The 15084-nt window shown below is 43.7% G+C and overlaps 1 protein-coding gene across 36 annotated transcripts in view; it reads left to right on the top strand.

Moving 5' to 3' along the window:
* Positions 1–15084, top strand: part of ARVCF (ARVCF delta catenin family member) — a 552351-nt gene that overhangs the window by 283445 nt on the left and 253822 nt on the right. For 3 of the 36 annotated variants that reach the window (XM_088659539.1, XM_088659541.1, XM_060269756.2), the window contains exon 1: positions 13167–13223. The exons of 28 other annotated variants lie outside the window; for them this stretch is intronic. Coding sequence is in view for 3 of the 8 variants with exons in the window: in XM_035098132.3 (XP_034954023.1) it covers positions 9519–9551 (33 nt within the window). In the remaining 5 variants the exon portion in view is untranslated. Of the gene's footprint in view, positions 1–8350; positions 8953–9401; positions 9552–13166; positions 13224–15084 lie in introns of those variants that run through there. 5 more of the 36 variants (XM_088659545.1, XM_060269757.2, XM_035098132.3 and 2 more) reach the window with 5 other exon arrangements.

Here is a 15084-nt window from a genome sequence, read left to right on the forward strand (position 1 = left end):
GTGTTAAATGTAAGGTGCAGGGAGCCTGATTGCACCCACGTTTTTTTTAAAAAAATGTATTTATTAAAGATTTTCAAACAACAAAAACATACAAAAATACAAAACACACACACAAAAAAATACAGAACACAAAAAAATACAAAATACAAAAAATATCAAAACAAAAATTCTAACTTGTAACCCTTATTTCTAATTTAATGACTTCCTCATTCCTCCTCCTTCTGTGATTCTTTACATATCCTCTGGAGTAAACTCTAAATCTTATATCATTTCTAATTATTACTTTAATATTACCTTATTTCCAAATATTTTACATCTTAACCTATTATATTCTAACCAAATCATTCTTCTCAATTATTTTATCATCAATTTCTAACAATATTTATTTTACACCATTGTCTTATCTACAACCTCTATTTTATCTCCTTCACTTCCACCAGTTTCTGATCTATTATATGCTTATTCTTTAAATACATTTTAAATTTCCTCCAATCTTCTTCCACTTCTACTTCACTTCGATCTCGGAGTCTCCCGGTCAGTTCAGACAGTTCCATATACTCTATTAACTTCTTCTGCCATTCATCCACCGTTGGTATTTCTTCATTTTTCCAATTCTTTGCAAGTAGAATTCTTGCAGCTGTTGGGGCATACTGATTGCACCCACTTTTTGCCCTTAACAGTGTGATCTTATCACAGCCCCCACCCCGCTGGTCTCCTGCATTTATGATGCATCCCACAAAGCCAAGGTAGTTATCGTGTGTTTTACGGTGTGATCTTATCTCACTGCTGTCTCTGTGCTCTTTTCTGCTCAAATTTCCATCCATCAATGACAATGACAAGTCCAAACGCTGCCCAATGGCACAGTAATGTCAAGGTTGTGTTTGTAGTGGAGCTTCTAGGCATTTGTTTATTTTATTTTTTAAAAAAGAATTGTACCTTGTTTTCAAGAGACAACATTTTCCCCAGCAGGTTATTTCTGGCGGGGGAAACCATTTGAAATCGCGCCGAGAGTGCTCAGCTTATCCATCACCTCCTTTCTCTGCTTCCTCCCCCAAAGGGAGAGCGTGTGGCTAAAAAGAGGCGTGCAGATGGCACAGATGAAGAAAATAAGAGATGACATTTGACAGTCCTCCTCTCTTTATTGTAAGATTAAAAGGAGGCAGAAGGCAATACAGTTTCTATTATTTATTAAGTGTCAGGAATGACCTTCACATCTGGAGTTGCAAAATCCCTGGCGCAGAATCTCATTATTTTAATAGCCATCAACATTATTTACTGTGTTTCAGCACCTTGCTAAAACAGGAGGGTGATGTCTTACATCTTTGTTGGTCGTCTGGTACCTGAAGACACCACAGTGCCTTTAGTAGGCAGCAATAGAAGTGAAATCCTCTCCTCCTGCTCTCCCCCCACCCAGCCCACCCAGTTTTGTTGTATTCAGAAGAGTTTGGGTTCTGCCAACTTCAAATTACTCTCCTGGTTTTTTTTTTTAAAGTGTGTATTCCCTTTGGCTGTTATCCACCATGCAAAGTGCAGAATTTGACACTGCTCACAATTTCCTCTTTCATAAGAATCCCAGCCCTTGTAGCTGGATTGAATGCATTTTAAAAAATAGGGTTGTCTTTGTTTCAGATGGAGAAATAGGTTGGGTAACGCTTTCTCCACCTCTCCTCAGCAATTCAGCGTCTCCCCTCCCCCTCCCCACCATTCCATATTCCTTATGTGGTGGAGAGAGACTTTGTAAAGTGCTGCAGAAGAGGCATCGTAGAAAATTGAAGGCAAGCAGATTTCTGTGGAGGCTTCATTTTTTGTCAACTGTTGGAGCTGCAGTGGAAATTGGCAACTTAAGGGTTAATTCCATTGTCACTGTTTATGGGGTGTTGGGGGGAGATGGTACCTCTCGTGGGAGATACATCATGCTCCTACTGGGGTAGTTCGTCCGCTTTTGGTCCTCACCCTGCACTCGACTCACATCTGTGGCTCCTAGAATCTGCCAGCATGTGACAGCAGTCACACTCCAGGAACAGCGCGCGCGCACACACACACACACACACACAATTTTTATTCACTTTTTCCAATCAGTACAAACACCAAACTAAAAAGACATGTTCAACAAAAAAACCATAATAACAATAATAGCACAAATTGACAACACAAATTTAGATACAGTAATTTCCCTATGCCTACTCCTTGTTTATCACCACTCCCCCACTGTTATCTGCCTTGTCACTTAGCTATTTGTTCCAAATTTATTCGTATTTATCCATTCTTATTTTGCGTCGACCAGCAATTCTTTCGTATGTAGCTAATCTGTCCATATTATCAATCCATATGCTCAGTGGAATCTTTTTGCAACTCTTCCAATTCACCGAAACAAGATTTTTTGCTTCTATTATAGCACGATACAACCACTTTTTTTTGGCCCCTTGAGATCTTCCAAGTTAAACATTAGGAAGAACTTCCTGACAGTAAGAGCTGTTCAACAGTGGAATTTGCTGCCAAGGAGTGTGGTGGAATCTCCTTCTTTGGAGGTCTTTAAGCGGAGGCTTGACAGCCATCTTGTCAGGAATGCTTTGATGGTGTTTCCTGCTTGGCAGGGGGTTGGACTGGATGGCCCTTGTGGTCTCTTCCAACTCTATGATTCTAATATAATTTAGAAATAAATTCAGTTTGGCTGGGCTTAACCAGGTGAGGGTAAGTGATGCACCTCGAATCTTCAATGAGATAGGGACTTCCCCAGCATGCGAAGACAGGCTCCGGCAGATTGAGTGGACAAGATCAGTAGCAGGTCCAAAAGTCAAGAAGGCGGTTTCTGCATGTGCTGTAGAAGGAAGTGAGGGGCAGACAGGGATCACCAACCAGGTAAGGTAGCCCGTCTTGAAGGAAAACTCTGATCCTAAACCTCGACCACCTTTGGGAGGGGAAAAAAGGCTACACAAATCCAGAGTGGAGTCCCTGGCAGTTGTTTTGTACCTTGCCTCCTTCCTCCTGCAGCCAAGCTGGTGCCAGACATATTGCTCTGCTTTCCTTTGGATACCAGCGAGGCCGAGAGGATGGTCTTGGCATCATAAACGCTGCCCAAGCTTATGCCCCTGGGAGGTCACTTGAGTGCTGACTTCACCCCTGGAGGCTCACTCCATTGTCTCTTGAGACAGGTGGACGCCTGTTTGCTGAGACAGGAAGTGCGCTGATTGGCTATGCTGCTGTGAGGGAGTTTTCTGGTGAATGTTAAGCTGGACCTAACCCTGCCCCCAATGAGACCTGCCCCTCTCTATTTCTTTATCCTCAAACTATACACTTTTTGTTGTTGTTGTTCAGTTTCCTCTGTAAAATGCCACCGGGATTTATTTTGCCTCTAGACTCCGGTGTTATGTAAGTGACTTTGCTAACACCCATAACCACAGTGTAGTCATAGCAGAGTCACTTATTCCAGGTGAAACAGGGCAAGGATGAAGTGCAAACTCTTGGCTCCTATGTTGGTGTAACCCCATATACACATTCTGTAGATCTGTAGTCACATCCCATTTCTTCTTCTCTTAAAAGTTGATAAAGCACTTTTCAGATGCACATTTATGATTCTCAGAGAGGTTTGTGATACACATAAAACATTCAAATCCATAAATAACAATAGTTTAAATGTCCAGGTGGGACAGGCAGCCCTGTATTGGGAAGTTTTTAATGCTTGATGTTTTATTATGTTTTTATATATGCTCTAAGCCACCCAGAGTGGCTGGGGAAACCCAGCCAGATGGGCGGGGTATAAATAATAAAAAATATTCTTATCGTTATTATCATTATATACTTTCAGCAACTACAGCAGCCAGAACTACAACAAAAAGGAATCAGTTCAATAGTCAGGACGTACCAGAGTAACTCCAGAGATCTCTAACCACATCATCACTGCTTGCCTTATTGTTTTACCGCTTATGTATTTGCCACCTTGTGCTCCTTTGGGAGGAAGGTCGGGAGATAATTTTAATTAATAAACACACTTATTTCATATGCACAGTCTAATCTAAGTTTGGGTCTGGTAGTTGTCAGGAATGAGCCAGCAGTAAATCACACAGAGTGGTTGACGCTAACTCTTGATTAGAAAACAGGACCTGCAAAGGAGTGCTAAGCCTACTGAGCACATAAACTCTTCTTCAGTAGAGACAATTGCCTTCCCACAGCTCCCTAAGAGCCCTCCTCTTCTAGGTTTTCTCCAAGCAATCTGAGACTGTGCCGGTGTGCCTGGATCTGTTCCTGCCGCTTCATGCCTTTTCTGGTTCTGGGAGAACATCAGGGAAGGGAGCTTGTCGCAGAAGGCAGGGGAGACACCCGGGAATCTGCACCAACCCGACTCATCTCTGTCTCTTGGCCTTCCTCATCCTACTATCTGCCTCTGAGTCTGGACTGCTCTCTGTCACAGGCTCTCCCTCCTCACTAAGCCCTGTTACCTCTTTAGCTTCCGGCACCTCCTCTTCCCAGACTTCTCCCTCTGACCACTCACTGTTGTCCCATCACCAAACTCCAGGCTCCAAGCCTTCTTCCCTTGGGGGTACCCTAGTTGGTTCCTCCCAACATTCCCCTGAGTCCAACCAGTCTGTGACAAAAGTTGTGAATCAGCGGGAGGGTGGACTAAGCCAGTGTTTCTCAACCAGTGTGCCTCCAGATGTTTTGGGACTACAACTCCCATCATTCCTGACCACTGGTCTTGCTAGCTAGGGATGATTGGAGTTGTAGTCCCAAAACATCTGGAGGCACACTGGTTGAGAAACACTGGACTAAGCAATCTTTGGTTGTTTCTATATCTTTCATTTTCTGCTGCTCCAAAGAACTGGCTGCTTTAGAAATCTAGTCCTGAGCCACTTCAAAGGTGCTGATAAATGCCTTTGATCTGCCAGGTTGGGACTGGAGGATCCTAATCTCCCTAACCAACATGGTATTACTTATATTTTTCTTTTCTCGTGTGACTTCACTTTTTTTTCCTGCTTGCTTGTTTAATATAGCTGAATTCAAAGGGGGGAACTATCTTCAGTTAAAAGCAAAAAAAAAAAAAAAAGCCAAAGATCCCCCCCCAAAAAACTCTCCTTCAATCTTTGCCCCCCATCAGTCTGTACCAGAAGCTTAGCAAATACCAAATTAAAGCCCCCTCCCCCAAGATCCTGGCTGGTGTCCAAAACCCTTCCAGAAAAGGAAACATTGATAAAATCAACATCTGCCTTGTACAACAAGATAGCTGAAGAAAGGCTTGTGCCTTTGGTGGTTTGGCTGTGTATAATCTGAGTCTGTGTATAATCCATGTTGTATTTTGAACTGCGGGTGCCTATCCACAATTACAGCTCTCTCTCTGCTCAATAAACCTGGCCAAAGTACATTGTGCCCTGATCGTTTTTGTTGGTTGCTTTTACACAGCAAAGGATTTCTGCAAATAATAAAAAAAAAGTCTTTAACTTTTTTCTCTCCTTCCTGTTTTGATAAGAAAATAATATAACAGGAGTCGAGTTCCTTCTTTACAAGGATGAGAGCCAAGGCTTTTTGTTGTTGATTTAGGGAAAAGGACTCGGCATTAGGTTTCCAGTGGGAATAAACAGCGTATAATTTGAGATCTGAACCGACTCCCTTGCTAAGATGTATTTTGGGACACGTGGAATAATAAAACTCCCCTCTTGTTCTATATTTGAACTTCAGTGGTATCCAAGGTTTTTATTTCATCTCCAGGCCAAGTCCAGCTCTTTGGGGGCCTTGGGGTAGCTTGGCTGGGGTGGGGTGATGGCTTTACATATCTGGGGGATAGAACTAAGTAAAGGCACAGCCTGGTGTAAGGAGGCAGTGATTTCCATCCTGCCTTGTGTCCATGGCAATCAAAGCTGTTTCTGTTCTACTACAGTTCAGCTTCTGCTAAAAACATCCTCTACAGACGGAATGAATGTAGTTTACTGAAGAAAAATCAGCAAGGCATTTAAATGGAAGGGAAATGTGAAGAACTGGGCAGAAAATAATGGAATTGTTTATGCAACATTCATGGACACAAACATATTAGCCAATACCGCTCACATTCGCTTGCATGATTTCCGTTTATGAAATCGGGCAAGCATGTGAATTGTGGCTGACGGAATTCTCCAACATCCCTTGACACAGATAATCAGGTCTGAAAAGAAGTCAGACAGGTGACCAGAGGACCTGTTCTGCAATGGGGTTCACACTACTGTATTAGACTAGGGTCTAGATGAGTTTGGAAGCAGGTAAAGAGCCCATGCCAAGAGAGAACAAAGATGGCAGGACTGAGTCTTATTTGATGGGTCTGGGCATGGCGACTGCCCACCTGCACCTATGAGATATGAAAACACTGTTTGTACCATGCTGTACTCTGCCATCTTTGCATTTGCGCATGCTAGAATGTATTTTGTTAGACTGGTTAAGTTGTGATTCCTGCATTGTAGGGATTGGTCCTTCCAAGTCCAAAACTTGATGATTCTATGACAGGCATCCCCAAAATGCGGCCCTCCAGATGTTTTAGCCTACAACTCCCATGATCCCTAGCTAACAGGACCAATGGTCGGGGAAGATGGGAATTGTAGTCCAAAACATCTGGAGGGCCGAAGTTTGGGGATGCCTGTTCTATGAGAAACCTTACTTTGCTCCTGAGAATTAGCCAGATGAAGCCAAGCGACTAATACACATTGCGACAATGCAGCATGTACTGAGAACTGATCATTTGAATTGAGACCATTTTGCATGCGATGTACCAATGGCAGAGGGACAAACCGGCTCTGACCAATACCAATAGCGGGCATTTGGTTACAGGATTGGTGCGGGGGGTCTTTCTGCATTTCATGAATGCTGAGCACCAGACCTCATAGCCAAGTGCCAGATCAGACCAAAAACCTATCAGCCTTGCCCATCAGATGGCTCTCTAGATCAGCATGCTTTTTCCCATAGTGGCTGACCATTGTGACCATCTTTTCTTATATGTGAGTTTGAGTTAGTTAATTCAGATAAACTGTGTACCATAAACGGTTCCGTTGCGCTAATTAAACTGTAAGAGAAGCAGTTGTGCACCAGAAGATTAACGGCAATCTCAGAATGAAGAAATACAGTAGTACTAATGTTTGTGGCTGGCTGGGATCTTGAACAGGAACAGTCCGCAATGCAACATTTTGTTTCAGATTTCGGTTGTCTCTCTAAATGCATCAGTCTTATGTCTGAACTGCGAGCTTTCCAGAGGCATGTGGTTTCTTAAAAACAATTCACTGAAGTAGTTGGATGGTTTTTGCTGTCCAGTATGCAGATTCCAATCGCCTTCTCTCACCCCACCTCCAGCTTTCTTTCTTTCTTTTTTACCCCTCTGAAAAAGCACTAGTCTGAGCTGCATGCGAACAATTTCTGTGCAGTAAATCCACAGCCTGTCTTTGGGCTTCCAGAAGCATTAGTTGAATTGTTTGAATCAAGGGCACAGTGGAGACTGTTCCATTCAGTGCCCATGTGTTCATCCCGATAGCCCTTTGTTCCAAGAGTTGGAGGGCTGCAGAGTTTTGCTGATGAAAGTGCAAAAACAGCTGTGGCTTTTTTTTAGCAGCTCTCTAAGATCAATCTACTGTTTGTAGACCTCGGCAGACAATTGGACTGCATGCTCTGTTCGCTGGCTTTGCACAATGCAAGCTTGTGACCTCTGCCTCTGGCTGCTGGGGATCTGAAAGTGTTGACGTAGAAGACTTGGGCCTGTGCAAAAGTTTAATTATGTTGAGTGGATGTGGATGGCAGAACTGACCGAATGCTTCTCTGCAAATGCCTCCAGACATTTATCACACAAGCTGTGGCATCCTAAATTGAGTTGTTCCAGATGGTCGCCATGTATTGTAAGCAGAGAGCAGGGAGCTATGGGACAAAAAAAAAACCCTGGTGTGCCAATTCTAGACCTTCACCACCCATGACCTACCAAATTGGTTGTGTTTAAGGCAATGTGCTTCCCAGTTTGTATCTTCCAAAGCGTAACCACTGCATTCATTTAATGGGAGCCCTTCTGAGATTGTATTGCAATCTTCCCCCAACCGGTTGCTATGCAGAAACCCTGTCCAGCAAACTGGGGAAAGTCTTTAGTATGCATAGAACAAGTTGTACATACCCCGAACAAGGGTCATTATTATTTTTTTAAATCGTTTTGGAAGGGCATAGCATCCACTTCATATTGTCTTGGCCCTCGGTGCCGGATGAAGAACTTGTTCTCCCAGTCCAGTTTCCGCCAAAGGCTTTAATGCACAAATCAGATTGGAACATAGCCAAGGCATGGGTTTACAAGATGCAGCTGGCACAAAAGGGTTAGAGGCACGGCTATGTGGAAGCTAAGATGTTGATCCAACATGCCCCGTACACCTTGCTTTTGAAGAGTGGGGCAGGCACAATGTCAGGAGTATGGGGAGGAGTCAGGCTCTGGGGCCTGTAGTGCTTTGCAGGACTGGGGCCTGCCTCAGCTTGTGCTGGAGAAGCAAGGAGTGGCCACACAGGTGAAGACCTCAGCTTGTGCTGGAGAGGCAAGGAGTGGTCACTCAGGTGAGGCCACTTGATACCGCACTGCACCTGGTGGCAGGAGCTGGGAGGGATAAAAGCTCAGCATTTCCCTTCAGCCCTTTGCCACAGCAACGCTATCCCTGCCTGGTTGCATCTGGCCTCTTGCTCCTTGGACCCTTGCCTTGCCGACGCCTTGCTCCTTGGACCCTTGCCTTGCTCCTTGGACCCTTGCCTTTGCTGACGCCTTGATGCTTGACCCTTGGACCTTTGCCTTGTCGACGCCTTGCTCCTTGACTCCCAGACCTCGCCTCTGCCTTGCTCCTTGACCCTGTGACTGCCTGCTGCTGGACCCTCAACCCTGCACCTGTTCCTGCTTCTACACCACCATCTTGCCTCTGGTCCTGATGTCCTCAGCCAGGGCTTCACTCACCCGCCGACCGGACCGTGACACACAACCTTAGTGCAGTAAGCAGCCTGAGTTCTGGGACCGGGCAAGCATACAGGTGCTCCTTTGAGGTGGTTGGGTTTGTGAGGTCTGTTTGCTTCTGCGCTGGTGTCTCCAAGTCCTTAGAGATGGGGGTGGTGTTGACACTGACTGACATCTGATTTAGTTGCCTCTCCAAAAGAGAGAGGCTTTTCACTGATAGGGAAAGGCAGGGAGCACAGCTCCACAGCAGGAGGTGGTTAAGGGTGTCTGATATCCTAGGAGTTGGAAAAATCCTTTGCCAACCCACTTGAGCCCTCCATCCTCATGACTGATAGCCTCCCTGAGCTCAGACACTTCTTGGGATCTTGGTTTCACCCCTCCCACCCTCCTAGGACCCTCCCCAAAGGCATCCGATCCCCGAGTTCCTCCTCCTCCTCCTCAGGATCCAGACATCCCCTCTAAAACAGCTCTACAGGGTTTATGGCACACACAGAGAGATTTCTGCATTCTGGGAGGTGCAAGCTATCTTGGTGATGTTCAATATTTTCTCGACACAGAGATACCCTTGTAATGTTGTTGCTTTTCTTAATTTTCATAGAGGAATATGGACAATTACCGTCTGAGATATCTTTGTAAGGTTGGTTGGTCTAATTGATTTTTCTCCACTCAGAGGCATCCATGCATGCTATAGGTATTTGGTGCTTTGAATGCTGCATTAATGGGCATTTAATGTACATTGCAGCAGGGAGACTGACATTTAGGAATCAGGGAGGTAAAATACAGTTATCTCATTGTACTGTTGCCAAATCACTCTTGAGGGAGAAACACAAAACTGTGTTATAAAAAAAGCTTCTTGAAAATACTTGATAGTGCCAGTCCCTTGATAGTAGTCTGGGGTCTCTCATTCTCTCTCTTTTTTTGGGGGGGGGGGTGTGAGGCTACACACAGAGGTGCTGGAGAATTCTGACGGAATGAAATATGGCAATAGAAACTGCTGGTGTTCACGTATTTATCCCATGCCCAGAGTGGAAATCAACCCAGTGAATAAGAGCAGTATTTGTTGTGGTTCCTTTCAGTCTGCAAATTATATGCTATTGATTTCATCCCGCTATTTGCCTTGTGTTTCCTTTGCATTGAAATAAATGGGTTTGGTAAAAACCATTACGACAATGCACTTTACATAAAAATTGTGTAATTTATTTAACATCGAATTTCACCACAGAGGACAGTGAGAAAAATAGTGCAGTTTTTAGCAGAATCTGAACTGCAGCAGAACAGAAACGGTGCTGCGTGCGACGAATACAAGGTGGAATAGGAGATGGGAAACATGGTGCTACATAGCTTAGTGAAAGCTAGCTTGGTCATAGACTGCTTTTTTAAGAGGCATTATCCATCCTATTCTTTTGCACAAATAGAACTGAGAAAGCAGGTCCTTTTACCCTCCTTATATCCCTTTGGTTGCCAGTTATGTATGCCTTACCCCAGATAGCAACTAGTTACTGTAGAGGTTTTCTCGAGATGCTGTACAATCTGCCAGAGAAGCGAGAAACTGACAGCTCTAGGCAGAAGCTTCTTCTCTTCCTCCGTCCTTTCTGCCTGGAGACAGAATCTTGAGGTCACTGTTTATTGGCCACGGTCATCAAAGTCTGCTTGGCCGGCTATAAATATGGGACGCAGAGGCAGAACAAGCTGTTCCATTAGTTAGTAGGCAATGACCTGCCACCGTCCAAATTAGGGGAATAATTCTATCTTTAGAGAGCTCAGCTAGATGAGGTAGTTTTCCATCAATTACTTCACAGCCTTAGAACGTCTGATGTTGTGGTTTATTCATTTATCTCTGAGTATTCAAAGCACTCTTCTTATTCACGATTGTGTGCTATTAAAGGTTCTCTTAAGGCCATATTCAGTGTTCTCCGTCCATTAGCACAAGGGATCTTGCGCTAAGGAATGGGCGAGTTTCAATGTCGCGCAACAGAGGAATCCAGTGCTACAGTTGTACAGGCGGAAACATCTTGCACAACAGATTGCTCAATACGTTGTGCGAAAAAATTACCAGAGGCTGCTTATGCATTCTCTTGCACAACAATGTCCCACTGGCACAAAACAGTTCAGCGGGAGAACCATCATGCCACTAAGTGACTTTAACTTAGAGCCACATTGGCTACAGCCCTCAATCTGTAGCAATGGCAGATACAATGCAGAATCTTACCTGTTATGATAGGAGGTATATGCTACCCTGCATAAAAACAATAATCTGTTTGTGACCCCATTTTAAGATTCAGGCTTATGAGGTAATGTCTCAATCAGGCTCAGATCTCCAATCCTTGAAAGGGGGGGGCTGCGGGAGATAGTCACCACAGTATTGTACCTTTCCCCCTGTTAACCTTAGATGGCAGTCCACACATATTATAAGCTGCCCAGCTCCCTGCTGGAAAGAACTAATGCCCTTGGATTTCTGGCAGTTTGAAGTGGGAGGTTAAATATTTACCCAATTTGGTTATTTCAAGCAGGTCATTAAATGAAACCCAGGGTTGGGGAGTAGCAAGCCTTGCACCTCTGGAGACAGGATTGATAAACAAAATAACATATAGTTATACCCTCACATTTTACCATTGTGTTGCTGAGAAATGGGGTCAAAATTCAGTTCATTTTGCCTTTAATGGGAATTCCATGTATTACTCTCTTTCTGAGATCACAGCCATCCTTCAGAATTCACAGTTGTTTGAATTTTGCAATGCAATTCTCCAGCCAAGTAATGTGTACAAAAATTCATATACTAGGCTGAAGTGTGCATATAAATGTATATGTTTGTGAAAATGGCATCTGAAAATGCATTATATTTGGGGACATTGCTTTGCCCCCCCCCCAAAAAATGTGTCTATTAGGCAGAATTGCATACAAAAAATGTGTATATTAGGAAAAATTCACACTAAAATGTTGAGGAATTCTGACGAGGACTTTTGTTTTGTTTTTTTGCAAACTGAGGTGGGAACATGGAGAATTGAATGGAGGCCATTAGTTAACTACCTATTGAGTTATCATTCTTATATGAAATCCCGTACAGGATTTGAGATATGAGCAACGGAAGAATGTAGAGAATGGATATTTGGGGCTTAGAAAATAAATGTAGATGTGATTTAATGCAGTTGTTTCAGGGAAGGAGGGATAGGAAATCAAGAAGAAAATGTGTAAAAAGAAAAAAAGATACATATGATTGGGATATTTAATAAAAACCATTGTAAAGAAAGAAAGAAATGTGGAGAACTGTACTTAAGATTGGAGTTTAAAACAAAAAGAAGAAACTGAAATGGGCAGATTCACATGCCAGTAGTTGTGGCTTAAGTCCCCCTCCCCCAAACACACACACACACAGAGAGAGCCGCATGAAGGACACTTAAAAATTTTCACTTCAGTTTGTTGCAAATAAAATTGGCTGTCTTCACCTGCTCTCTCTGTTAAGGAGGGAAAAGCCTCCTCTTGAAGAAGGTTGTCAGTGAGAAAATAATAGAAGGTGAAGAGCCCTGAGGGAAAAAGGGATCAGTTTGACTCAACTACTCAAGGGCAGGTGCTTCTGTAAAAAAGTAGGATATGGCAAGCAAGTAGCAGCTTGAGGAAGCTGTACATGGACTGCTTTTGGGTGGCACAAATTGTATCACAAAACTGAAGAGGGGTTTGCAAAAGCTGAGGGGGAAAAGAGCATCACCTCAGGCAGATGGGGGGGTCAAGAGTGAGTTGATAAAACTAAGAACTCAAACCGACTGATTCTCAGAGGTGAACGAACAGGTCAAGGAGCTGAAGGCCCAGAATTCTCATTTGGAGAAGGCATTGATGGCAAAAGGCAGCTCTGGGAAGAGCTTTAGCGCAGCTCAGGCGAGGGGAGGTGAAACGTGAGGTGTCTCAACACCCCACACCCTGGCAGAAGAAGAATCCTGCGGGATCAAGCCCTCTGGGAAGCCCACAAGAAGAACCCCAGTGCAAATTTATTTCATTTGCTTGTGATTCCCAGCGACTGCCATTCAGAGACACACTTGCCTCTGACAAGAATGAGAGAGACAGGCTGAGGTGAAGAAAGGGAAGTAGCCTCCAAGAGGCTACTCTGTCACTGGGGGGGGGGAATTGCTTGGAGCCAAGGCCCAGAAGGAACAACAACAACAAAATAGTTTCAGGTGAAGGCACCTGCCTGGTATCCATAGGTACTTCCACTCTGTGTGCTTCCACCTTGAAAAATCTATTTCTTCCGAATGCAGAACGGATATTATGTGGCAGTGCCAGTCCCTCAGACTGAAGTGCTGGAGTGGACCTGTGTGGGGTAAGGCAATCTTGCAAGTAAACTGTTCCCAAACTGTGAAAGGCTTGTATGTCCTAATAGTAACACCTTGAACACTTGTCATCAGTGAGTCTCGCCCTATTGACTGACGAATTGTGGTATAATGGCATGGTTGGGAAAGTGTGCTGAACTGTATTTATTTATTGTTTTAGTTTGCTGATCCAAGCAGAGTTTTCTCGCTTTGGATCCTTCAGTGCCTTACAATCTACTGGATCCTCTGGTTTTAGGGGCTACACTTTCTGTCATTTTGCATTGCCAGTTGCTGGTCAAAATACAGATGCCAATCTTCTAATCTTGTCCTCCGCTCTCTGCTGTTACGCTTCTGAGCTGCTCCTGTTAAACCCTGGTGTGTTTCTTCTGACAGTACAATGGCTTCCTTTCCCACAGTGTCATAAACCTTACATTATAATCTTTATGATCTTTAATGATTGAATAATAACATTTTCTTGATGGTAACTTGCATCTCATTTCTCTTTGATAACCAAAGCAACACGTGGTGTTTTTTTGTTTAGTTTTTAACTAACACTGCTTTAATGATAAAAAAGAATCACTTTCATCTTTAAATCACAGCAATTTACTTGCATGATAGTATATCCTACGTATGCCTAATCCTCTCTCCCACCTCCCTTTAATCTTGGCCTGATTTACAATTTATCTTAGGCCTTTTGCTGTTTCACGTAAAAACTCAATTGCTTTCTTTTAATCTTTTAGTAGATTATCTCATATTAGCAAAGGTATATTCTGGAATGAGTAAAAAACAACTGTGGCATTAGATTAATTCATATTGTGTTTACTCATCCAAAAGCAGGAGGCTTTTAGTTGAGATGAGGCTTGTACATTTATGGGTAACCTTTGAGAACCGCTTTGCCTTACAGAAGGTCTAGTAAGGAAACTAAAGACTTCCAGATGTTGCTGCACTACAGTCTCCATGATTCCTGGTCATCATTGGCCACACTTGCTGTGACTGATGGGAACTGTAGTTGAGAAACACTTGGAGGTTCCTCACACCTGGTCTTGGATCTGTATCAACTCTGTGTGTGTGTAACGTTTACTATACCAGTTGAGATCTGCTGTTCTTTATAGGAGGTCATAGAATCATAGAATTGTAGAGTTGGAAGGGATCCTGAGAGTCATTTAGTCCAACCCCCTGCAATGCAGGAATCTCAACTAAAGCATCCATTGAACCTCTGCTTAAAATATTGTGACGGATCACGTTTAGCCTGTGCCGAAAGAGGGAGCATAAGGGACGCATTTGCTTGTCAGAATGCAAATGCGCCATGAAAATAACCCTACAGAAACTTGCATTCTAACACTGAAGAGTTCTTCTGGGCAAATGCTTTCACAATTTCCAGTGGCTTTTCTTGGGGTTCAGAGCTGCCACACACACTGTTTACCCATTGCACCCCTTGAAGCAAAACACAAACCTTGAAGTTTTTCCTAGTTTGGGACCGACCTACAGCAAGATGGGGCACAGAAGGTCTTAGAATTTGGGAATGAGCTGCTCAAAGAGCAGAGCAAAAAAGAATGAGGGGGAAAGTGGGTTTCCAACCCTGTGCCCCCCGCCCCCTCATAATTCTTATTTGGGGGCATTTGGACTAGCTAGTCATCAGACGAGAGCTTACTCCTAATTCTGCTCCTATGGTAATACATAGCAGTTGTATTACCAAAGTTTGAAGAAACTTTGGACAACAGACAGGGCCTTGTCAGTAGCTGCATCTTATTTTGGCTCTTCTTTTTCAGAGAAGCCTACCAGGCTTGCTGCCAGCCTCCACCTTCTAGAAATTGGTTTGGCCTTTTCTTTACACGTTGCTGTAAAATGTTGCCCAGGTCACTTCAGCGCCAT

Source organism: Zootoca vivipara, chromosome 16 (genome assembly GCF_965207765.1).
Source record: "Zootoca vivipara chromosome 16, rZooViv2.hap1.1, whole genome shotgun sequence".
Lineage (NCBI taxonomy): Eukaryota > Metazoa > Chordata > Lepidosauria > Squamata > Lacertidae > Zootoca > Zootoca vivipara.